Genomic DNA, 27,266 nt, shown 5'->3' with positions numbered 1-27,266 from the left:
ATTAATGTCACAGTTATAAAAACTTAGGACACTAAAGAGACCTTTCTACTGCCTCTGAAAAACACCAAAAGAAAGATGCCCAGGGTGCCTGCTCATCTGCGTGAACATGCATTAGGCATGCTGCATGGAGGCATGAGGACTGCAGATGTGGCCAGGGCAATAAATTGCAATGTCCGTACTGTGAGACACCTAAGACAGTGCTACAGAGAGAGAGGAAGGACAGCTGATCATCCTTGCAGTGGCAGACCACGTGTAACAACATCTGCACAGGATCAGTACATCCGAATATCACACCTGCGGGACAGGTACAGGATGGCAACAACAACTGCCCTAGTTACACCAGGAATGCACAAATCCCTCCATCAGTGCTCAGACTGCCCGCAATAGGCTGAGAGAGGCTGGACTGAGGGCTTACCAGACATCACCGCCAACAATGTCGCCCATGGGCACAAACCCACCTTCACTGGACCAGACAGGACTGGCAAAAAGTGCTCTTCACTGACGAGTCGCGGTTTCATCTCACCAGGTGTGATGGTTGGACTCATGTTTATTGTCGAAGGAATGAGCGTTACACCGAGGCCTGTACTCTGGAGAGGGATTGATTTGGAGGTGGAGGGTCCGTCATGGTCTGCGGCGGTGTGTCACAGCATCATCGGACTGAGCTTGTTGTCACTGCAGGCAATCTCAACGCTGTGCGTTACAGGGAAGACATCCTCCTCCCTCATGTGGTACCCTTCCGGTAGGCTCATCCTGACATGACCCTCCAGGATGACAATGTCACCAGCCATACTGCTCCTTCTGTGTGTGATTTCCTGCAAGACAGGAATGTCACTGTTCTGCCATGGCCAGAGAAGAGTCCGGATCTCAATCCCATTGAGCACATCTGGGACCTGTTGGATCGGAGGGTGAGGGCTAGGGCCATTCCCCCCAGAAATGTCCGGGAACTTGCAAGTGCCTTGGTGGAAGAGTGGGGTAACATCTCACAGCAAGAACTGGCAAATCTGGTGCAGTCCATGAGGAGGAGATGCACTGCAGTACTTAATGCAGCTGGTGGCCACACCAGATACTGACTGTTACTTTTGAACTGAGCTTGTTCAGTTTATGTCTTAGTTGTTGAATCTTTTTATGTTCACACAAATATTTACACATGTTAAGTTTGCTGAAAATAAAAGCAGTTGAAAGTGAGAGGACATTTCTTTTTTTTTTTTTTTTTGCTGAGTGTGTGTGCATATATATATTTATCAGTATATAAACACACACACAAACCTCTTCATCTGGTGAATGTATAGGCTATAAAAAGCTTCATTTGGTAATTGGTAACATACAGAGCATTGTAACGAAGCCAAGTCCCCAGTGTATTTTGGGCTTGTTTATAGTTAAAAGTCCAGTGCTATGCCCCAAATCTTAATTTTTCTGGTTATTATAGGGACTTTTGTTGCACACTAAAATGCTTTTGGGATTTTATTCATTTTGGACTCTTGTAGCCAAAATGCTCTTTTTAGCCTTTTCCACCACCTTGGTTATCGGTATAGGCAAAATCCATTATCGGTCGACCTCTAATCACAACACCCTGACAGCATGATATACATCTGGTGGCAGCACCACCTATTGATCAAAAGTTATAATTAAATGTATTGTAATATAAGCGATTATACATGTTCTTATGCTGCTTTTTAAAATCATAATCAGTGATGTCCAATCATACTTCCTTACATGCCGTTGGTGTGCTAGGCCCCATAATTACTGCTTGCAGCTATATTTATAATTAATATTATACATAATATTAGTCTCTCTCATTCTTATCACTAGTGTGCCATGCCAATGGTGGCACACATGTCTATGTTTGTCCACCCAGATTTATACATTTTGCATTTTGATTTGCTTAAAACGAAACAAACATAATGAAATGGCACATGATTGTTTTCTGTGCTTTTGATAGACAAGGCTTTAATTACCAGTATGATTCAAACTCACTGAGCATCTTTAAATAGCATATAAATTACATGAGAGAATAAGTGGAAATTGTGTCAGATGGAGAAAACTAGAGCTGTGTGAATGAAGAGAGATGCAGGAAACACAGACACATAGTCCCTTCATTCCTAACACACACACTCATTCACACACTCACACACATGGCCTCCAGGTGTTTGGACCTAAGCAGCATCTCACACAGGAAGTAACATAAAACTGAGAAAGAGGGAAGAAATAGCCATCACGTTGCTTTGATGTGTGTTTGTGTGTGAGCTTTATATATGCTGTATTGGAGCTGTCAGTCAACAGAGATATTAGAAAAGAAACAGAAAGTAGGAACAAATATATGTTTAGAATACTTCTTGCATCAAGCAAAAAAGTTATAACCGGATGTTGGTATAAACCTAAGCCTCCACAATGCAGGATTGGATTGAAGAAAATATTTTTTACCATGGAGAAAATTACATTTTATGTGAACTTTCAGAGAGATAGATTTGTTGATTACTGGTCCAAATAGATTAAGTATATAACCCCTATTGAACCAAATACTTTTTTCCTGTAGATTGTATTTTGTATGAGCATCTGTGATTGTTGTGACCCCCTTCCCCTTCTTTGTACATAGTTTTTTGTGTTGAAACTGAAAATGACTTAAAGAGATACATTTAATTGTTTTTATATGTGAGGAATTTGTCACTTTAGAAACCTGTTACTCTTGTTTTCGAGATAAATGTTCTCTGCTTTAGTTGAGTAATCCCAATAAAGATATTTGTAGGTTGGAAAGGCTGTAAAAGTGACAAATGTCATATACAGATGTTGTAAAATTTGGATACTTTACGTGATAAAAAATTTAAATAAAAATAAATAAAAAAAGAAAAGAAACAAATTAAAATTCTATATTCATGTCATTCCAAATCTGTTTGACATTGTTCCGTAGAACCCAAAAAAAAAAAAAAAAAAGGAATGTAGTAGAATGCTCACGCTGCACTTTTCCAAAGATGACAAAAAACAAAAACAAAAAACAAAAAAAAAACTAGATTTACATAAAATATTCCATACCACTAGTGCAACATTTTCAGTGTTCCCACTTTTTTCAAGGCACAATTTTCCAGGACATTTCAAGGACATTTGTCCAGGCCCAGTGTGATTATTAATCCCCCAAAAGCTGTGATTTAATTAAATATATATATAGTCTTTATGTGCTGCATGCTTCATAGTGCTTTGCTCACTGTCTTCTACTAAACACTCATGATGAGGTGTTTATCAGTGTACGAGCGGCTGGCCTTAACACATTCATTTTAAAGCGTGCAGCACATATAGATTATATATTTGTTCAATTAAATCGCAACATTTTGCAGTTTAATAATCATCTAGAACATATATTGTGATTTTAATTTGATTAATTGTGCATTTAAACATACATTTTGTCCCAAATACATATCAAATTCCTTGACATTCTGTGTTCTACAGCTAATGCCATTTTTATGATTGGATTTAGTGATTCTGTCCGTGTTTTCCGCATTGCAGAAATCATAGGGCCCTACATGTGGTAACCGCAGTATAAGTAGACTCCGATCACTGAATTATTAAAAATGTATTCAAATCTATAGGCGTAAAAGCAGCATCATCACACTACCACCTCTGGGTGTGAATTCATTTTTTAAAAATCAGCAGTCCGACCATCATCATTGAATGTACATGACAGGGCTTCGTTTATGACAGTCAACCGTTGATGTTGTTTCACAATGCACAGCTGCCGGCAGTGACAAAACGATACAAATTTGTGTATTTGACACCCATCCTGAGTCCCAATCGTACTATCTTTTTGTACATAGCACAAACCTGTTAGTGACACCATCAAACAGTTTCATTGTACTAAAATACTTTCCAGGACAAAAAAAATGTTTTCTAGGACATTTAGGTATTTTTCTCATTTTCTACGAATTTTCCATGATTGGAAAACTGCATTGCAAAATTCCAGGTTTTCCAGGATGGATGGGAACCCTAATCAAGTCTACTGAAGTTATATGGTAGTTTGTGTGAGAAACAGATAATCAGTTTGAATCATTATTCTCTGATAATCATCCCCAATGTAGCTTTCAAATGTCATTTGCGATCATTCAAATATAATGCATCAAGTCGCGTTGCAGCAGGTTCAACATCATGGAAGCCAAGCGACACTTGTTCTCGGGTGTTTCATCACCTAACGCGATTCATCTTGACAAATTCACATTTTAATCTGCTCGAACACTGCAAAAAATTATTTTCTTTCTGAGTATTTTTGTCTTGTAACAAAAAAAATAAATCATGAGAATCAGAATAACAAAATATTTAAAGCTTTTGCACATCAAACGCAAATGTTTGCCATGATTTCTCACTGCGATTAACATTTTGAATAGAAACCTATGAAGCCAATTCACACCTAAAGCAAACATTCGCTAGCCGACAAAGCAATCTTTTTTCTTTTCTTTTTTTTTTACAGTGAATGTGACGATTTTCTTTTTCTTCGCCTGGCGAAGAACTTTGGATAACTTGTCAGGAACTGATGCAGTTACCAAAACAAGCGTAACTGGTGGCGCTAAAGCACAGAAAGCTGTTTTGAATAGTGGTCGACTGATATATTGCCGAGGGCCGATAAATTGGCCGATATTCGGAATTTCTTAATTATCGCATCAGCCGTTAAATTTTCCGGTTTGGATGATTTCTTTCTTAGGGCTGCGAGGGCACTGAGAATCGCCTGCTTGCATGTTAAGTTTCTGAGGCATGTAAACGACCAGCCACAGTTAATTTTTGTTTTTTGTTTTTTTACTCACCGTGTTACTACAATAATAGACCGATGTGCAAAACAGTCTGATTTGAATGTTCTGCATATCAGAGACGCTCCTGAGCTCATAAAGTTAAAGTGCTGGTGTGTTTCACTCTCTCTCTCCCTTCTCAATAGTTCCCTGTAACTTTTAACTGTCTTTTCTATTGATAAAAAGGCAAATATTAATAAAACTAATATCATATACCATCTGCAAATATGTGGATATCTCATTTAAACAGATGTAATAAACAAACCTCACAAAACTTTAGGAAATCCAGCGTCATGTGAAGCTTTCATATTTCTTCCTCTAAAGCACGTTTTCTGTCATCTCCTCAGCATTTCCTTGTAACTTTTAACTTTCTTGTCTAATGATAAAAAGGCAACTATCATATACTGTCTGCAAAATTCAGATATTTCATTTAAACAGATGTAATTCACGAACCTCACAAAAATCCAGCCATTTCTTCCCATTGAGCGCTCTTCTAATATCTTCTTTGAAGCGCATATCCAATCAACCACAATCAAAACTTCAGGATCAAGATCAAAAGTTCCTCTAATTCACAAATCATGATGGTCCGTTTGTGACAATCCAAGCAGGTGATTCAGCCCATTTAAACTGTCAGGAGACTGCTGCTTGCGCTGGATCCACACGAACGCGTGAGTTAAACCTTAAAGTAAAAGTGCTTCATGTGCGCTGAGTAAATGTCATATTCACCAAGCACTCTATGTACAATAAGTTTGATTCGGCCTTTTGTGAGAAAATGCGATTAATAATGTGCACATGCCATCCATGGTTGCTGGACTACTTTTTGTACAGTTATTTCCTTCTTCTTAACATATTATCAGTTCCCTATCTGTCACTCACTCGACGTTGTGTCGATGTAGTGACACTAGGGATCACTCTTGGGAGCCTGAGACACCTCTGGTCTTTGATAAAAGGCCAATGAAAATTGGCGAGTGGTATTTGCATGCCACTCCCCCGGACATACGGGTATAAAAGGAGCTGGTATGCAACCACTCATTCAGATTTTCTCTTCGGAGCCGAACGATCATGCTCATTGAGCTGAATTCTACTGTTCATTCACCTCTGCTGGATCTGATGGCACATTTCAGCGGCTTCTCCCTCCTCTGCACTGGTGCACTGCAGAGAACGCCCCTGGGCGCTTCGGCAGAAAACAAGAGAGTATATTTTCTGAAAGAGCTTTTTTCCTATAAAAGAGTATATATTTCTCTAAAAGAGCAGCACACACGGAACGTCTTTTCAAAGACACGTCTTTTTAAAGATGCCTTTCCGATTGTGTGTTATTCCTGGTTGCGGTCGTTATCTCTCAACTTCGGATGGTCACGATCGCTGTCTTTCATGTCTGGGCGCGACCCACACGGAGGCAGCATTTGTGGATGGTTCATGTTCTCATTGTGAGAACATGACCATGGCAACGTTGCAGTCGCGGCGGCTCCCCGCCTCGGTCCTTCTACCTACGGGTATGAGGCCAGCGCGGCTAGCACTGGGGGCGATTTGGGGACCCCAATGGGATCGTCTCCACCGGGTATCCCCCCGCAGACCTCCCATTACCCAGCATGCTCGTCCGCCCCAATCAGGCTTCCGGATGAGTTCGCTGGCTCGTCTCATGGCGAGTCTGGCTTCTTGTTCAGAGCCCACGAAGATGATGAGCTCTCGAGCGCAGCATTGGAGAGCGGGCTTGTCCAGTCGGACGCAGAAGCCTCAGCTGGGCTTCCCCCTTTGGGGACGATTGCCCAGTCACAGGCCGATGCCGAAATGACGGACATGTTTTCCTGGGCGGCCGCGAGCGTCAGGATAGAGTGGAACCCTCCACTCTCCCCTGAACCCTCGCGGCTTAGTAAATATAGTGCTAAATAAGAATTCTACAGAGTGGTTATCTGAGTTAATGAGAAATCCCAGGAGATCAGCAGTTACAGAAATACTCAAACCAGCCCGTCTGGCACCAATAATCATCCATGCAATTATCTAATCAGCCAATCGTGTGGCAGCAGTGCAGTGCATAAAATCAAGCAGATACGGGTCAGGAACTTCAGTTAATGTTCACATCAACCATCAGAATGGAGAAAAAATTTGATCTCAGTGATTTGGACCGTAGCATGATTGTTGGTGCCAGACGGGCTGGTTTGAGTATTTCTGTAACTGCTGATCTCCTGGGATTTTCATGCACAACAGTCTCTAGAATTTACTCTGAATGGTGCCAAAAACAAAACAAAAACATCCAGTGAGCGGCAGTTCTGTGGACAGAAATGCTTTATTGATGAGACTGGTTCGAACTAACAAAGTCTACGGTAACTCAGACAACCGCTCTGTACAATTGTGGTGAGAATAGCAGTGGGTTGGCACTATTTTGGCGGCACGAGGGGGACCTGCACAATCGTATGCAGGAGTTTTTAATGTTGTGGCTGATCGGCGTATATAATATGGCTTCTCTTAACATACAAATGATATTGCTCTGATCTTACATGTATTGTCTTCATAATGTATTCCACACTGCTGCATTTTTTCCTTTAAATTTACTTGCATTGGTTGTTTACTGTTGAACAAAGTAGTTCTACTCATCCGTGATGGGCAAAGAAGGGCCAACCAGCTGAAAGGTGCTTTGCACCACTTTCTGTACAGGGGTAAAATTGCTTATTGATTAGCACCACCTATTGTAAAGACATGAATGTGCCTCTCTTTTTTCACCACATTTCGCATTACAGCATCCCCTCTGGTGTGCAAAGGCCTTCAATCTTGTTTTTAGATAAATTTAACAGATTTAATGGTGTTTATGCTTAGAACCAGAAGAAACCAATGCCAACTGGCATTTTTCTTACCCCATAGCTATTTTTTTTTTATTTTTTTTTAAACATGCATGTTACTACATTTTCTTAGACTTCTCTCAAAACAAGACAAAATATCTTATGTCATTTTGCTGCTTAAGTAAATGTATTTTTTTTTAAGAATGTTTAGATATTTTTACTGGGGAAAAAAAAGACAAAAATGCTCAGTAAGAAAATGCTTTTTTGCAATGAATGCGGATAAGATTTGAGAGCTGCAGCAAATAATTGTTTTATATTCCTCACATAAAGCTTCTGTATTACTTCAGAAGACTTAAATTATAGTGCACAAGTCATATTTATTGTTGCTTTTCTGTCATTTTTACAGCTTGACAGCTGCCATTCCCATTAACTTTTTATTTTATGTAAAACATAATCTTGGACTTTCTTCAAAGCATCTCTTTTTGTGTTCTATAGAAGAAAAATGGCATGAGTAAAGGATGACAGAATTAACATCTTTGGGTAATTATTCCTTTAATTCTCAGTTAGTTCAAAACACCTTACAACATGAAACCCTACATGCTTTAAGCATTCATTGATACACAAGACTGAAAGTGCATTTGAAGACCTTTAATCTTTTCTGAATTGCTTTGAAACTGCAATGATGCTGGTTAAGCAAAACACAAAATAAAACTGGAACGGCTAGCAGTTACACAAATGATGTAAATATCACCATTTTACGCATCAGAGCACTGTGCCTTACGGTCACAGCAGTTTGCCAGAATAAATAATACACATCAATTGAAGTGGGAAGCAAACTTTCTAATGTCAGCACATGTTTTGAACTATTCTTCTCAGTCTCAGAGGAGTGTGGAGGAGGCAGAGACTAGTGAAGCAGTGATGTGCACACACAGATTTGTTTGTTCTATTTAAACTGCAGTGAGAACAGAGCAGAGAGATAATCTTGGTCCAATGAGGATTCGCTCAAAGCCAACCGTATCAAAACAGACACATCAATTAAAGAATCTGCACTGCGAATCTACCATCACATGACAGAAGATACCAGGTCAGTTTCAGGACAGGCGCGACCGGGATATGGTGTAATCGGTGATGTTGTTTCAGATCAAAAGAAGTTTTGACCAGCAAAACCACATGAGCATTATTGTGCTATGTAATGGAGATATTAAACAGCAACACAACAAAGTCATTGTAAGAAAATTGGATATAACTTTACACAAAAATGGTTGGTAAATGATTTTATCACATTAAAATATTGTTTGCAATAAGATGCATATTGTTTATGTCTTGTAGCTATACTTTTGAAACAGTGAGTATTTTAACGTTTACGGATTGGCTCCATTCACTTACATTGTAAATGCCTCACTGGCACCCAGATTTTGGCTTTTTTTTTTTAAATTGAGGGACAAGTAGAAATAAAAATGTATGGTAAATACAACATTATGCCACAAACGCTGTCAATTGAGCTTAACTTGTATTGAACCCGGAATATTCCTTTAAGGCCTGAAACATACTCAACTACACACAAATGCTTATAGGTACGTAAGCTTGATCATTGTTGCGTTCTGAAATCTGAGATTGCAATCTATAACACCACCCTTAAAAATTAAGAATGTTTTTTTTTTTTGGCTATGCAGAGTGTTGAGCAGACCAGCATGTCAAAATCTGGTTTAACAAATGGTGTGAGTTTCGGGGTGGGACTACTAAAACAATGACAGATGGAAGCGAGGCAGAAGGTGCTTTAGGAGTGTTTAGGAAACTTATTAGAAAATGATTATTTTGTCAGTTCCGTTTGGTACCACTGACAGTGCAGAATTTACACACTTCGCTTTTAAATATGCAAGGATTTCAGTGGCAAAATAAGAGGACATCACAACACAAGTGTGCACATTAGCTGTTGTATTTCTGCATAAGTGTACGTAGTGCCAAATTAACACAAACAAAAAACTTTGAACTTGAAGGTTATCAAAGGTCATTCTCATGCCAAAGTTGCTTCAATGGCTTTTTGGACATGTACTATGGTATTCGTAGAAATACCATAGAGTACCATGTAAATACCACTGTACATGTACACTTTTTAATACATGGTAAATATCAAAGTACCCTGGTATTACCATCCCATTTACCAGCATTCCTGTACCATGGTGTCACCACAGTACTTTTTGGTAGGGTAATGTACTTATAAAATAACTAGGGCTGTCGTTTTAAATTCGTAATTTCCGTAGTACATATTTCCCTACCATCAGAGCAATTCAAGCTTGAAGTACATGTAATTTTGTGTTTTTACAAGCCACGTCAGAAGGGGGCAGTCAGCGCTCCTTAACAAACCTTACAAGCAGTGCAGCCACAGAATGAAAGCTGCTCACAAAGGATGCGTTCTTGACAGCTGGACGAAGCACAGCAGAATGCAGGGATCTCGTGACCTGGTTTCAACTACTGTTCACTTGATACTACATCCTAAAAATGTGCCGTTTTGGGGGCCTGGGTAACTCAGCGAGCAATGACACTGACTACCACCCCTGGTTATTTTATTGATGTATTTTTGAGGCATCAATATATTAAAATTTGCAAACATTTAAATTAGAAGTCTAATTTGTATGCTTTCCAATTCACTCAATTGGCCTTCTGTTTAATAGTGTGGCGTAACAGTGTTGGGAGACCACAAGAGGGTGTTATAACATTTACTGAAGCTGGGTTGAGGGTAGGAAAAGCACCGGTATCACACACACAGGACGAGCTGATGTGGCGCAGCAGAAGGAAGTCCAAAGTTAAGAAGGTTTTTATACTTCAAGAATGAACAAAGTGGTGTCGATGATTTTGCAGGTTTGTGTATGAAACTGGTGTAACTGCACAAACTGAATGATCAGCAGAAGCCAGTCCAAAGTTAAGAAGGTTTTTATACTTCAAGAATGAACAAAGTGGTGTCAATGAGTTTGCAGGTTAGTGTATGAAACTGGTGTATCTGTGCAAACTGAATGATTAGGAATGACAACGTTTACTATGCAATTTTTCTGTATGTAGCCTTGAATAGTCTTTCATTCAAGCTGTCAAACCACAAAATGACATATTTTTAACTGAAAATACATGGTGTAGGCCAGGGGTTGGCAACCATTTTGACATGGAGTGCCATTTTTAAATTTTCTGGTCAATGGCTGTGGCGATTTAGCCCTTTTCGGTGAATCGCACCTGCAAAATCCTAACACTTTATTTCCAGGTTTAATTTTTATTTTCAATAGACTCCAGTCACTTGTTTAACCCCTAAAAACTCATCTTTGTTAATCAAAATTATATATTTAAAAGGTTTTTTTTTTTTTTTTTTTTTTTTTTTTGTGCCATGAAAATAATCCCTTCATGCCATAAAGTGGCTTGGATATAACTCTACACATTTGCCTCATTTAGTATGCAAGGATCTTTGAATATGCAAATTAGTCATATTCCATCTCCACTCACCCCTGCACTGCTCGCCTGCAGCTCGGGCTCGCTCTGTCCCCAGGATAAATTGATGGAAACGCGTTGGGCTTCAATATAAGTTTAGTGGCAAAACCCATCTGTTTTTGGGTAAAATTTTCAAAACTGTTCTCTGGAAAATGACTACTGCAAACCTGAGTTTTCTCTGGAAGATTTGTTGGGGCATTACGATTTTTCCAAATAAACTGCACCCATTTATCTCTGATTTTCAGATCCTTTGGTAATACATGAAGGCTCACCATTTGTCCTTTTGCAACTTTGCATCCGATAACAGAACATGTCTTGCAAAATACCGATACGTAGCTACACCTTGCTTCTCCTGATACCCCTTGCTTTGCCGTAGTGTATGCTATTGATATGGAAAGCCCCACCCCGCAAGTTGACGGGATTGGTTCCTTAGGTTTGTGATGTATGAAACCCTGGCTGTCTGAATCCGTGTTTTTGAGACTGTCTTTGGTAAACTGCAGTTCCAAGGCGAAAATGCTCAGCCATGGCGTTGACTGCTGATTTCACTCATGGTATGTTTTCTAGCATATTAAAAAAAAAAATGCCATATGGACATGTAAACAAGGTTAAAACAAGGTTAAAAACTTGATTTTCACTGGAGGGGGTCTTTAATGTAATTTTGAGTGTGACCATGGTTCAAGGAGAGTGTACCTGTAGGCTGGGTTGGAAATCTCAAGGATTAATAGTGGTGTTTTCTTTATTATATCACGTGTTGTTCTGAAAGCAAAAAAAAACAAAAATTTTTTTGCATAATTTATAGAAATAAAATTGTCTACTCCTCTCTCGCTGTTGCTGGCATGCCAGTGATTACCGCTCCATGTGCCAGCATTGGTGCCATAGGTTGCCAACCCCTGGTGTAGGCTATATGAAAGATTTTATATTGTTACAAATTTTAGAATGTGCCATCTTGTCTGCTAGATGCATCGGTGTGCGACCTCCTTTAATTTACCCTGACAACTTATCAAAAGATGATAAGACACTTTACCAAAGTTGTGTTGAAAAAATATGTTTGAAAAGACAGAAAACTATTGTGCAATGAGCAGCCCTATTTATATCTGAAAAAAAAAATCCCAATATATATGCGTGAAAAATGCATCAATCCCAAGCCTAATTTAAAACTAGCAAGGTTTCATGTTATGTTAATCTTATGCAAATAGTAGTTTATTTATCATATATTTAATATAATTATCAGATAATTAATCTAACTAATATATATCCAATCCAACATAGATTGCAAAATCATTAATTTGTGCCTCTATTGCTTTGAAGCACCAAAGTGTACCATATTCACTGAAACAGTGGCAAGTAGTATTTATACATTTTACAAAGTTAAAAAAAAAAAAAAAAAAAAAAACTTCTACAAAATGCAAATTACTTCTTTAGGTGCAGAATTAAAACCAAACAACTCATAGAATAAACTATAGGAGAATTGTGTGGTAAATATGGTGAAAATCTGACAGAGCCACTGATTGCAACATGTATAGATTCCTTGCAGAAAATGGTAGAAGCTGGATTTTCAATTCATACAGCTGTAGCATGCCTTATTGCTGGACTGTTCTGAACACAATTGAGTTCAAAATTGTCTGACCTTTCCAGAGTAATGGAATTATACTGAAGCTCAACAACACCAATGACAGAGTGAAATGGTTGGTAAGACAAGAATCCACACCCCAAAGCGGCAAATGGTTCAGACCTTAAATTATCATATCAAACTGAGAACAGACTAGGAATGGGTCACAATGGAACACTAGTCGAATAGTTGTCCAACAAACGTCTATTTTTAGATGTTAATAATGATTGATTTTGATAGATAAGATGTTTGTAAGTTGTTTACATTGCAATGCAGCATGGGATTCTGAGTTCTACAAGCATAGATGGTTCTAAAAACCTAGCCCTTCCACTTGTTGCATCGGAAGTGGTGAGAATGAGTGATGGACGGAATGGGAAAAGGCTAAGTGGACTAACTAGTAAATACATTCTATGTTTGACATCAGAAAACATGGCCGCATCACTGCATCAAAACAGTCAGCTCTGACGGTAAAGGCTTTAAACTTTTATTTGGTGATTGTTTGAATGTTTGTAACAAAAAAATAGAGATATTTTGATGTTGAAAAGACTATTTGAGCAGCTGGTTCATTATGACAACCGCTTCAATCCCTCTTTGCTGTTAAACAGCAGCACAAATGCAGATCACACAGGTTTGATTGTAGGCCTCTGAGCCCAGCCTACGCTTTGATCGTATATTGTAAAAGGGGTAACATTCATCCCCTTTAAAGCACCACCGCTACAGCCATACTCTATAAGATGGATGTCTCCGGGTTTTGTGTCTAGTCTTGCATTGTGTTTTTTTTTTTTTTTTTTTTGCAATTTAACGATATGTCTTGAGAATCCTATGTTCTTCTGATTCTGTCTAGCTGTTTTTGATTGCAAGAATGCATCTTATGTAAATTCCCCCAGCAGGTGACCCTGAAACATGCCTAATTATACAGATAATCCTTGAGACTGACTTACTGACTAGTCGTTCCAGCAACCGTCAATTTAAAAAATGCATAGTTTTGCAAATCCCTAGAACAGGTCCAGTATGTGGTAATGCTGGGATAGACTTTGATCTTAAACCATTGAAGAGGGCCATTCCTGCGTTCAAAAACAACTAGATGGAGCACAACAAAATAGAGTAGAATGCAGGGGTCTCGGAATGTTTTTATTTTTGTATTTTTTATTTTTAATTTGAACTGTTTTAATGTCGTGCACCCCTGCATACATTGTATTTTGACATCACTATACGCAATGCATAAATTAATTTGATTTAAACTGACTGATCTCAGTTCAGGAGACTCTTTGAAGTTTATCTTTGGGAGAGACGCCAACAAAACTACATCTGGTAAGAAACCTAATTAAGTTTTTACACTGAAACCTGTTTGAGTCAAAAGATTAGAGTCTCTAGTTTCATCCAATATGCCTTTTTTTATTTTTTATCTGAGCGATATATCGCGAAACGCCACACTGCTGTTCACAATGTACACTATAGTGTACAATAGCACAAGGTTTTCATTAGAAATCTTATACTGACTGTGCATTTTCACATTGAGAAAACATTTTGCTTTCAGAAGCTTTATATGGAGTTAGGATGAAAATAAGGTATATTAAGGACTGTTCTGAGACCAGTACAGACAGACAGCACACTGGAGGTTAAGTCATTCACTAAATAGGGAACAAGGGACCATCCTATCCCTCTCTATGCATCTACTGTAAGTGCATTCAATCCAAACGTCCAATCAAAAGTTCAGTTTCAGGCTGCAGATGATGTATGGATCACTCAACATGTTTGTCAGACATGTGACAATGGTAATCAGTACATAGATTCAGAATGTATAATGTATATTTTTATTTTAACATGGTTGGCAGTGATTGGATGATGCTGGCCATTACTTATACAATTAATTATGCTAATTTCTGATTGGTAAAATGCTTCAGCACTGGCTATCACTTGTTTGTTTGACAGTGCAAAGAGAGAACATTGAGATTTTGTTGCCAAAGTAGAAAAAAACAAAACAAAAAACAAATACAAAAAACATAGTAACATAAAAGTCAAATAATTTGAAATTGAATCGATTTTTATTTGTGCTTTTATCCAAAGTAGCTTTACAGAAAATCAGCTGTAATGTCTGTAATGTCGCAACATGAATAACCAACACTCCTGGAAACATAATAAACAATTTTATTAAAAAAAAAATCTGACTTTCTATAGCTTAGTGTTATTTAAAATTTCACAAATTAGTCATTAGTCACATACTGTATATGGACATCAATTTTTAGGAAAACTATTTGCTATTTTTCATGTTTATTAGGTGCTACTAGGTACAAATCAAAAAGTGAAATGGAAAATGCACACAGCAGTCACGCTTGTATCTCAGGAGGTTAACCTAATACACCACCTTAAAAATGCAACACTCAATGCTGAATGGCACAAGATGCTAAAAAACTACGAGACGTGATGCAATGGTCAGTTTCAGTCTCTCTCACAGATGCAGCTCTGAGAAATGTCAGTTTCAGCATTTGCTCTTATTTAGACGACCTGTTTCTACATTAATTAAACAGTATGAAATAATATGAATCTAACCGGTGGGCGCAGCCATAGTGCCACTGGACTTTTTTCTGGTTCCAGTCTCAATAAGAAGCAATGTAAAAAGGACTAAAACAAGCAATTCAATATGGATAAGAGCAACCATCTTAAGTGTTAGTTGGAGTAAAATTGAGTTCAGGTTCAACTTGTGCAGTTGTTCCATCATAACAACTCATAGTTTATGATATCAACGTAACTAACGTCAGTCCATCGCTTCATGTTCGCAGTGGTTTATTCCCCTGTCTAGGATCCTGTTTGGTGATCTCCCTTTGTTGGTCTAGTCTGTTGGCTCCTGCCCTTGTGCCTCACTCATGTGTCCCTGCTGGCTCTCACCCAGGTGGCCGGCGAGACTTCCCTCTCCAGTCCTTCCTGGTGGTCTGACTCATCTTCCTCCCTCCCCGAGAGAGTTGGATCCTAGCCTATGTCTGTTCATTCACCCAACTCTCCAGCTCTCACCTGTATCTGCAGTCTTGCAGCACACATGTTCTCTGCTTGACTCTCCCTGCCTGACTGATTGTACAGCCCTCTTCTCGACCCCTGTCTCCAACCAGTCCGCTCTTGTTTTCCTCCAGCTCCCTGGACTGTGTTTGCACATTGGGGTTCTTTACCATTTTTGTTCCCCTGCAATTGAGTCCTCACTCTCTCTATTACTTGACCTTGACAGAGGACAATGTCCTGGTTACTTTCGTAACCTCCGTTCCCTGATGGAGGGAATGAGACATTGTGTCGATGTAGTGACACTAAGGGTAACTCTTGGGAGCCCTAAACACCTCTGCTTTTTGAAAAAAGGCCAATGGGAATTGGCGAGTGGAATTTGATGCCACTCCCCCGGACATACAGGTATAAAAGGAGCTGGTATGCAACCACTCATTCAGGTTTTGTGTTGAGGAACCGAGACAAGGTCCCGGCCATTTCAGCGGGTAGTTCAGCGTTGTGGCAAGAGGGACACAAAGTCTCATTCCCTCCATCAGGGAATGGAGGTTATGAAAGTAACCAAGACCTTCCCTATCTGTCACTCACTAGACGTTGTGTCGATGTAGTGACAATAGAGGTCCCTATAAAAAACACCACAACTAGCTGAACTGTGTTACCTGGACTGGTGGTACGAGATGGCCAGACCGCTGTGTGCCTCGTAGCCAGCGCACCAGGCCATCACGTAACCTCCCTCAACGCTCTTATGAGCTTCAAATGGTCCTTCGGGAACAAGTCGACTGCCCAACAAATAGGGACAGGCTAGCCCAGCCGTGGCCTCTTTTCCTCTTTTTTTCTCCCCAAAAAGAGTGTAATTTGTTAACCGACTGGGGACCATAAATGTCTACGTTGGGGGGGTGTCACTCTCAAGGGGAAGACACCGCGGAGACCACGGGGGGTATTTCAAGTGGAAATATATCACATTGTCCTACCGAGTCTTATCGGAAGTATGTCATGTGGAGAAGTCGCATGGTAGGTCCTACCTGAGGGGGGAGGAGTTTCTACAAGCATGGTGACCGGGGGCAGAGGAGCCACCAAAGTCCACCAAAGCAGACAAAGAGATGCTCGGAGCTTCTAAAGCTCTGTGTGCGATCCAAATAGATGCGTAAAGCACAAACTGGACACAGCAACACCAAAGCTGGGTCTGCCTCCTCCTGGGGCAGCGCTTGCAAGTTCACCACCTGATCCCTAAATGGGGTCATGGGAACCTTGGGCACATAGCCCGGTCGGGGTCTCAGGATCATGTGAGAGTAGCCCAGACTGAACTCCAGGCACCTTCCGACTGCACATCTCTGAGGGTCTTCGCGTCGGGAAGAACACCACTTAGGGAACAGATGCCACTTCAAAGCATACAGGCACCTCGTAGAGGGAGCCCAAGCCTGAGTGATCGTGTCTATCACCACGGGTGGTAGGCCACTTAGGTCTTCCGCGTCCCGTCCAAGGGCCAGACGTGGAGATTCCAGAGGTGCCATTAGGTGCCATGGTGCCCTTTCCCTGAGAAAGAAGGTCCTTCCTCAGGGGAATTCGCCAGGTGGGGGGCTGTCACGAGGAGCGTGAGGTCCGAGAACTATGTCTGGGTGGGCCAGTAGGGTGCTACTAGGATGACATGCTACTCGTCCTCCCTGACCTTGCACAGGGTCTGTGCAAGTAGGCTCACTGGGGGAAATGCATATTTGCGTAGTCCCTGGGGCCAGCTGTGTGCCAGCGCATCTATACCGAGGGGTGCTTCGGTCAGGGCGTACCAAAGCGGGCAGTGGGAGGATTCCTGGGAAGCAAACAGGTCTACCTGTGCTCAACCGAATCAACTCCAAATCAGCTGGACCACCTGGGGGTGGAGTCTCCATTCTCTCCTGAGCGTAACCTGTCGTGACAGCACGTCTGCTGCGATGTTGAGGTCGCCCGGGATGTGAGTGGCTTGTAGCAACTTGAGGCACTGCTGAGGAGTTGTGACATGCAACGGGAGCATAGACCACCTTGATGGTTGATGTACACTACCGTCGCCGTGTTGTCCATCCGGACCAACACGTGCTTGCCCTGGATCAACGGCCAGAACCTCCGCAGGCGAGCAGTACTGCCAACAACTCGAGGCAGTTGATGTGCCAACACAGCCGCGGGCCAGTCCAGGAGCCAGCGGCTGTGTACCCGTTGCATACGGCACCCCAGCCTGTCTTGGAGGCATCTGTCATAACCATGACATGCCTGGAGACCTACTCTAGGGGAACCCCTGCCCGTAGAAATGCTAGGTCGTTTCAAGGGCTGAAGAGGCGGCGACAGATCGGCGTGAAGACCACATGATGTGTCCCGCGGTGCCATGCCCATCTCGGTATTCGAGTCTGAAGCCAGTGCTGAAGCGGTCTCATATGCATCAACCCGAGCGGTGTGGCATCCACAGAGGATGCCATATGCCACAGGAGCCTCTGAAAAAGTTTCAGTGGAACAGCTGTCTTCTGTCTGAACGCCTTCAGACAGTTCAGCACCGGCTATGCGCGCTCGTTCATGAGGCGCATAGCCGTGAAGGCGGGGAAGCTGAAAGATTGGTATCAGGCAATAAAAGGTTCCCCCCACGATCCTGTCAGCTCCTCATGCACTTCCGGGAAGAAAGGGACTGGGGCGGGGCACGGCCGTGAGCAGCGTTCTGAGCCCAGGAACCAATAATCGAGCCTGCCCAGGAAAGCATGTCCGTCATCTCCGCGTCAGCCTGAGACAGGGTGACCACACCCGAAGGAGGGAGTCCAGCTGAGGTATCCACGTCAGAGCCCGCTCTCCGATGCTGCGCTCAATAACTCAACATCTTCCCGGTCTCCGAATAAGAGGTCGAACTCGCCATGAGACGAGCCGGCGGTCTCATCCGAGAGCCCGACCGGGGCAAGCGAGCATGCTGGGAATGGGAGGTCCGTGGGGGTTTACCCGGCGGAGGTGCTCCCATTGAGGTCCCCAAATCACCCCCAGTGCTAACCAGCACGGCCTCATATCTGTAGGTAGAAGGACCGAGGCGGGAAGCCGCTGGGGTGGCTTGCTTTCTTACGAATGCAAGCCGTGACCGCAACGTTGCCATGGTCATGTTCTCGCAATGAGGACAAGAGCCATCCACGAATGATGTCTCCGCATGGACAGCGCCCAGACACGTAAGACAGCGATCGTGGCCATCAGAAGCGGAGAGATAACAACCGCAACCAGGAATAACACACAAACGGAAAGGCATCTTTAAAAAGACGTTTCTGTATGTGCCACTCTTTTAGAAAGAAAATATACTCTTTTAGAATATACTCTATTGCCTGCCAAAGCGCCCAGGGGCGTTCTCTGCACTCCACGGGTGCAGAGGGGGAGAAGCCGCTGAAATGCACCATAAATCCAGCAGTTTTAGGTGAATGGTAAAGAGAACTGAGTTTGAACTGAATTCAGTGCACTGAATGCAACCGTTTGGCTCCGAAGAGAAAATCTGAATGAGTGGTTGCATACCAGCTCTTTTTATACCCGTATGTCCGGGGGAGTGGCATGCAAATTCCACTCGCCAATTCCCATTGGCCTTTTTTCAAAAAGCAGAGGTGTTCAGGGCTCCCAAGGGTGACCACTAGTGTCACTACATCGACACAACTTCGAGTGAGTGACTGATAGGGAACTATTGCAATCTATCAATACAGTATATGTTTGTATTGGCACAGCCATAGTGTACACAGACCAGCAGATAAAAACAGCACAGACAAAATGTAAGAATGCCCTATTGGCACAAGAGTATGTGTTAGTGGAATACAGCATGAAAATGGTTGAAAAGTGTTGAGTTGAAAGTGAGCTCTGCCATCAGTGACATGTAATGCAGCTATGATGAAGTTTAAAAATAGTTAAAACTTTGCATTACAATCATCTACATATCAAATAAGGCCAGAAAGTGCAATTACCTCTGTTTAATTAAGCCGAAAGTGCATTGTAGAATTTTAATAGGTTTTCACTCAAGGTCACTATTAAAGCTCCAAATATAATCCAAATTCTCTCTCTCACACACACACACACACACACACACACTCACCTCCATCATGAAGGGGTCGGTCTTAACCGAACGTCCAGTGGCTATACACTGAAATGTGGCATTCTGTCCTGCGTTCACCTCCACATCACCCAATCTGGAGAAATGAGGCACTTTATCTGTGGAAAAGAGCCAAACAAACACTTATTAACCAATGGTATTACCATGTTTATGGACATGTACTATGGTAATACTTGTTTTTTGGAAATTTATCAAGTAAATGCCATGTTTTTGGACATGTACCACAGTGTTTTTTTGGACTTGTACCAAGTTTTTTTTGTAAAAATTTTTTAGTTTTTTTTACATGAACCATGGTAATACCATTTTTTTATTACCATGGTACAATACATGTCCAAAAACAAGATATTACCACGCGAAACATAACATAATATCACCATGGTACATGTCCAAAGGAAACCACGGTATTACTATGTTTTACTATGTAAAAAACAAAAACAAAAAAACATGGTATTACCATAGTACATGTAAAAAAACAAAAACAAAAAAAACAACAACATAATATTACCATGTTATGTCAAAAACATATGGTTGCCATATAACTTAATCATATGTTTTTTTGTATTTTTTTATTTATTTTTAATGTACTTTGGCAATACAATGTTTTTTTTTTTTTTACATGTATCATGGTAATACCACGTTTGTTTTTGCTTTTGTTTTTTTGTTGTTATTTTTGTTTTTTTATTTTTTATTTTTTTATTTTTTTTATTTTTTAACAAGTAAATACCATGGACATGTACCATGGCGATATTGTTTTTTTTTTTTTTTTTTTTTTTACATGTACCATGGTATAACCATGTTTTTTGGCCATCATGTTATAATGTATATATTAAAGTACCAATATATTACTGTAAAATGTTACCAAAATTTACTAATTTGACAGTTGAGTGAATTTATTCCCTCAGATTAATTAAATAATGGTGTCTCTCAAAACTTTGTCATCGGGGCCTGGGTAGCTCAGTGAGTATTGATGCTGACTACCACCCCTGGAGTCGCGAGTTCAAATCCAGGTTGTGCTGAGTGACTCCAGCCAGGTCTCCTAAGCAACCAAATTGGCCCGGTTGCTAGGGAGGGTAGAGTCTTTGGTGATTCTTGCTCTCAATGGGGCGGGAGTCTCCGCTCTGTCATGCAACACGAGTCACATGATAAGATGCGCGGATTGACTGTCTCAGAAGCGGAGGTAACTGAGACTTGTCCTCTGCCACCCGGATTGAGGTGAGTAACCACGCCACCACGAGGACCTACTAAGTAGTGGGAATTGGGCATTCCAAATTGGGAGAAAAGGGGATAAAAATGTAAAAATAATAACAAAATAAAAAAAAAACATGGTCATCATGTTATGGCGCGGTCACATTTAACGTACGTTTACACTGCTGTGTTTTTAGCGGAGCTGAGCGGGCGTTTTCTGTAGAAGTACTGTAATGACAATTGTCTCTGATGCACATTGCATAAACAGTGCTTGCATTTTTTGGGGATGCAATTTCACATGGTTGTATATTTAAATGGATAGTTCACCAATAAATTAAAATTCTCTCATCATTTACTTACCCTCATGTCATCCCAGATGTGTATGTCTTTCTTTCTTCTGCAGAACACAAACAAAGATTTTTTGAAAATATTTGAGCTCCGGAGGTCCATACAATGCAAGTGAATTGTGGCCAAAATTTTGAAGCTCCAAAAAGCACAAAAAAGAAACATAAAAGTAATCCACATGACTCCAGTGTTTAAATCCATGTTTTCTGAAGCGACATGATAGATGTGGGTGAAAAACGGATCAATATTTAAGTCCTTTTTTTTTTTTACTATAAATCTCCACCTTCACTTTAACTTCTGAAAGTCACATGTGGAGCCTGTTTAGTTTCACTTTCACATCTGAAAGTGAAAGTGGAGCTTTAGAGTAAAATAGGACTTAAATATTAATCTGCTTCTCACCCACATCTATTATATTGCTTCTGAAGACATTGATTATGTTTCCTTTATGTGATTTTTGGAGCGTCACAGTTCTGGCCACCATTCACTTGCATTGTATGGACATACAGAGCTGAAATATTTTTCTAAAAATATAATTTGTATTCAGCAAAAGCAAGAAAGTCATACACATCTGGGATGGCCTGAGGGTGAGTAAATGAGAATTTTCATTTTTGGGTGAACTGTCCCTTTAAGATGTGAATATTTAAATTAAAAACATCATGCGCAACATTTCATCATTAAAAATTCAATAATAAATATTCACCTTCCAAAGTTCAGTTACAAAATATTCCTAACTTCATCTTTATTATTCGACAGGTAATATTCGGTCCATTACATTTCACTTTGCAAATTTGCATCTAAAATTGGTTAAAATTCAGCAGTAAATTTGTACATCCTGGCATTGCAGGAAAAGCAGTAGATTACCGATGCACAGTCTTCACTTGCTGCTACAATGCTTCACCAATAGGTGTTGCAATTGGGTGTTGATGAAGGACCTGGACAATTGCCAGATTTGATAAATTATTTAACTGACTTGACAATAAACAATTAAGTCATTTTAAACAGTTTTTTCAGTTCTACGCCACTTTACTATGTGTGTCTTCTTCCGTTTTAATGTACAACAGTGAGGCAGCTGTCAGGTCTAAAGAGACCGTTTTACATCAACTTTTATTCTAAATGTAATTTTTTTCATTGTTTTAGCATGTTAGATTAATCTTTCTTCTGTATTTTAAGCATAATGCAGTAGTAGACACTGACGTTTTCATCACATTTATTTATTTACAGTGCATGCAAATCAGATAAGCACCAACATTTTCAAACTCAGATGGCCATTTATCTTGTTATATACATTTGGTTGCCAGTGAATGCTTCCCCAATCATTACACTAAACCCGGGAAAATATAACTCCCCTTTTCAGATGATCAAACTGGGTATTTTTGTGTAATTTTTCTTGTGGCTGGAATTATTGCTTTAATTAACTAAAGCAACAAACAGTTTCTTTTAAGCAGAAACACTGAAGAAACAGTTTAAAATGACTTTATTGTCAAGTTCAAGTTGATATGGTTGAAATTAACAAAAAGAATATATTTTTGTGTTACAACCCCGATTTCCTTAAGGAAAGAGACCTTTTGCATTCCAAGACAGACAGAGGGTGCTAATAGTGATCTAACAGCCCATTGGCTGTGGCGTTTGTGTATTTGGGGTGTGCAAATGGTCACAACTCCGGTACAGTGGGGGTTACAGTGTGGTCTGCTGATTGGTCAGTTAAAATGTATCAGGTCTAGTTCTGGTCACATGGCCAAGGAAAGGATAAAACCAGATTGTAACTTGTGATCTTTCTCTCTAATCTTTGGGCCCTGCTGTTGGGCGACTGAGTTAAGATTACTGTGCACTACATGACTCAAGCTAGTCTCCTTTGACGTTTTGAGTCGGTGACTGGTCTGCGGCAAGAAGTCTCGGATCTCACGATGAACAGTCTTGTTGTGTGCGCACTCCTGTGACAGGCCAAGACTAGTCCCAGACGCTGCGACAGCTTTCAAAACTGCTTGATATCTAGACGTCTGGTGTGTGCACTGTCTCGACGAGCAAGAGATGACAGTGAGCCACAGCCAATGAAATATAGAATCAGATGACGAAAAAATTTTGTCTTAATTATTTTCAACGCAAGCCGTTCTTTCATGTTTGTTGAAATAGGAGAGAAAGGTATTGTGTAGGAGACAAAAATAATAATAAAATAAAATAAAACATCACCCACATCTCCCTACACGCTGTTTTTATTACTATCAGCTATTTTAATATATTTTTTCCTTTGCATATGGTGGCAATAAAGTGCCACTCTTTCATGTTTGTTGACATGTTATTAAGAATAAACTGCACGAGTTTGTGAATGAATTTCGTTATCTTAATTTTAAGATGCATTTTTGGTGATCCGTTTGTAATGGGACAATGCTAAGGGCAGCTGTAACGGCCAGTTTTTCTGTGGTTCCGTGCGGATTTCAAGGGAATAAGCGTACGATCGGAAAATGTAAAAAAGTGAATGCATAAACATGCATAATCGGGTCACATATGAGCAGCACGTACACTAGAAGCTCAATTACTGAACTAAAATAACTCAGAATTCTGCTCTAAACGTGATGTTTACATATAATTTAGAGAAACTGCGCCGGTTTTTAGCACTTTTCTTTCTCGTCTTTTACTTTATTATCATTTAGTAAAACAGGCGTAATTACTGATGTATGTCCTCATGAAATCAGAGACTCTCTCCTCCAAATTCGAACACAAGTGGTCAAAAGAGATGACCAGGTGTAATGGTGATGTCTCACTTGTACATTTGTGATTGGATCACCCAAAATGCATTTTAATACCAGTATACACATGGCCTCAGTTGGGGACGAATGGTCGTGAAGTTGATACACTACAGTCCTATAAGTTGCAGGGCGCTGACTGCAAGTTGTGTAGTGTAAGCTTGGCTTTACAGGCCATCAGGCCAGACTCCAGCTCTCAATGGCATCTCTATCTACCCTTTCTCTCGCTCTCGCTCTCTCTCCCTCTTTCTATCTTTTGGTCTTCTTTACTCTGGTAGTATGCATACTGGTTTCAGCTACATATTTCATCCATTTTGTAAGCATTACATCGAAATTGTAACCATCTGATGAAACTTTTCAAATTTTCAACATTAACTGTTTTTGAACATTTACTCTTTAACCATATATCGCCAGGTGTATCAAAAGGAAGGTTAATGTTTCAATCTCTGTTCAAGCTGACGAGCCAAACAATCTATGGTATGTAAGTTTCACATGTTTATGGAACCATCTAGTGGTTATTTGTGAAAAAGTGGTTTCAATGTTTATATCGATCTATTTAAAATGGTGGCGGACTTGTGTGAAAAGTGACTAATGTTGGGATAAATGGCAGCTTATTTTAATAAAGTAAAAGTGACAGTAATGATTATATCATTACTGATATTTTAAAATGAGTATTTGCTGAATATAAGCAACTTGTACTTGGTCCAAATTTTGTATATTATTTTACTGAAACAAAACCCTTTGAAATCCATGTATCAAATATGATATAACAGCCTTTTGAGGTATATCACTCAATCACCATTCCATTCATGCCCACCACAAAACAACAAAACAAAAACCAAAAATTCACAGAGCTTTGGAAATTCTGACATATACTTTTAATAAGATATATTTAAAGTGTAAACTAATATTTCTGTGTATTTTCTTATATGCAGCCTGCATATCTCATTATTTTACATGTTATTATGATGTCATCTTACCATAAGTTCCTGAGACCCAGCGAAAAATGTTTTACAATTTCCCTTTTTTAAATGTCAATATAGTGTCTGGTGCATAAAATTCATATGATAAACATTATTTATTGAAAAAAGGAATATTTTATTCATATTGTATTTGATGTGCTGAATTAAACTGTGATACATTTCAATCCATATTTATAGACCAAGGAGAGGAAGTTGTCTTGTCATGGCCAAACTCTCAAACATTTGGTATCTCTGAAAAGCCCATTGAGTCCTATATATATATATATATATATATATATATATATATATATTATAGTTTGTCTAATGGTACTAAAAACAGTTTAATGTCAAAAAATACTTTTTATTTTTTATTTTTTATTCTTTCATACATCAGTCTTTACAGGGTTTATCCATGTCTAATTTAATGTCACTGTGTAAACTATATACCAGCGGTCAACAATTAGCAGACCGCGGTCCGAGTCCAGACCCCAGCTTGGTTCCATCTGGACCACGAGATAATGACAACGGTTGTCCTATCTGAACACTTCTACAGTTTTAGTGAGCAGTGCGTCAAAACAATGCTATGTATGGAGCTATACACACCACAAGAACTCAGGGACGATCAGCACTATATCATCTTTTTCTCAAGCACCGAACATGCTTCATTTCCTGCTCCGTGCATGTTGCCTCTCTCCCTCGCGATATACATAAGGCATCACATAAAGCCTGATTAGAGTTCCAGTTGCGGTTATTTTAACAACAGCAGCGGAGACACGGTGAGCAGCAGTGGAGATGTAGACTGGCATATTTCGCTATAACACACTGCAGAAAATGAGATTAAAGCAAAGTGAAACTATCTTCATCTGTCTGATAAATGACTCTAAAGCAGGTTTGTGACAGGACAAGTTCATGTGTCACCTTTATAGACTTATGTCTTTTTCTGTCTAAATGTAGCTTTATTAATCAGCATGTTACATGCCTTTCATGACAAACTTTTGTGAAAATTAATCAAAGATGATTTTTAGTTATAATTAATAGAAATGATTAGTTAGCCAGGCTAGTAGAGTTTTCTGCTTCTGATGAGATCATTCCCATTATTTCATAGTCAGCCTATTTATACTTAAGTTAAGCAAACCATATTTTTAAGATGTAAATTGAAGATTCTCACTTTAGGAAAATATTAAAATGGTCCATTCAGAATTTTACATTTTCTAAATTTTCTCTCTGGGGTTACCCCTGAACCCCCATACAGTAACCTATATGTTCTCAGTCAAAAGTCCTCCTATGTCCCATACATATGTATTTTAATGTAAAAAATAAAAAAATAAAAAAATATTCCAAATGTAAAAATATTCGAACACAAAAACTGGACTGCTGTCACCCCGCTTGAAAACAAATGTTGATCTTATCTTGTAATATTAATATCCAAGTGCCCTCGACTAATGAACTCTATGAAATATATTAGCCTAATCTTTTGGTAGAAAAGATCCCTCTCACCCCACTGCTTTGGCTTTGTCTCTGGGCCAGTGTCCTCATCTCTGCTTTGAAGAGACTATTTTGACTGTTTATTTTTTTTTTATTTATTTTTTACAAAGTACTATTGCTGCCAACATGGAAAGTTATAATAACTATTCCAAAAAATTAAAAAATAATAATAAAACATTTCAAAGCCATACTGACTGCTGTCACTAGTGAAAGTTATTATTTTCCGGACTTTGCTGGGAAGGAAATGTAGAGGCCGGACCTGTTGAAACTTTAACTGAATACCCCTGCTATATACATTCAAGTGCTAAATAATGTATTGCAATAAGGTCATAATAAGGTTCTAAACAATGCTCTTCCACATATTTTGTTAGTCTAACTGCACTGATTTCCGTTGTTGTTGTAAGTAGCAGAAGGTGGTAATTGACACAGTTAACGTAATTGATCTTTTTTTCTGTTTTTGTGGTTAAATGTTCCTCACACAGCAATCTGACACCAAACAGCATTCTAAACCAACCATCTGCATATTCCCTTTGTATCATTTGATGTCTTTCCTAACTAAATCTTTTTTTGCCCTCACTGTTTTGCAATAAACATGAAGAATAAAAAATGATTTATTCTGTTTCCTCAGTTCTCATGCAGTCCATTCATATCACTTATCTCCATGCGTCATGTTTTGTCTTCATGCTCAGCGAATGCCTCATTTATTCTTATCTGCCTGTGCTTGTCAGCACAGCATCAAATCATTACACGCTCTCGTTATAAAGAGCGCTGGTGCCACAATATGACTGCACTTCAACTATTCTCAAAGCTTTCCTGAAAATACAAGCAGTGTCAGCTTTATTTTTCCTGTCAGAGTGAATCAAAG

The 27,266-nt window shown here is 39.7% G+C and overlaps 1 protein-coding gene across 2 annotated transcripts in view; it reads right to left on the bottom strand.

The window, feature by feature from the left end:
- LOC127425690 (receptor-type tyrosine-protein phosphatase U-like) overlaps positions 1–27,266 on the bottom strand; it is a 477,304-nt gene that overhangs the window by 173,998 nt on the left and 276,040 nt on the right. For both annotated transcript variants that reach the window (XM_051671910.1, XM_051671912.1), the window contains exon 5: positions 19,666–19,781. In XM_051671910.1, the coding sequence (XP_051527870.1) occupies positions 19,666–19,781 (116 nt within the window). The remainder of the gene's footprint in view (positions 1–19,665; positions 19,782–27,266) is intronic.

This window comes from Myxocyprinus asiaticus, chromosome 34, assembly GCF_019703515.2.
Source record: "Myxocyprinus asiaticus isolate MX2 ecotype Aquarium Trade chromosome 34, UBuf_Myxa_2, whole genome shotgun sequence".
In the NCBI taxonomy this organism is placed as follows: Eukaryota; Metazoa; Chordata; class Actinopteri; order Cypriniformes; family Catostomidae; genus Myxocyprinus; species Myxocyprinus asiaticus.
Note: the sequence above shows the minus strand (reverse complement) of the source record. Positions and strands in the feature narration are given on the sequence as shown.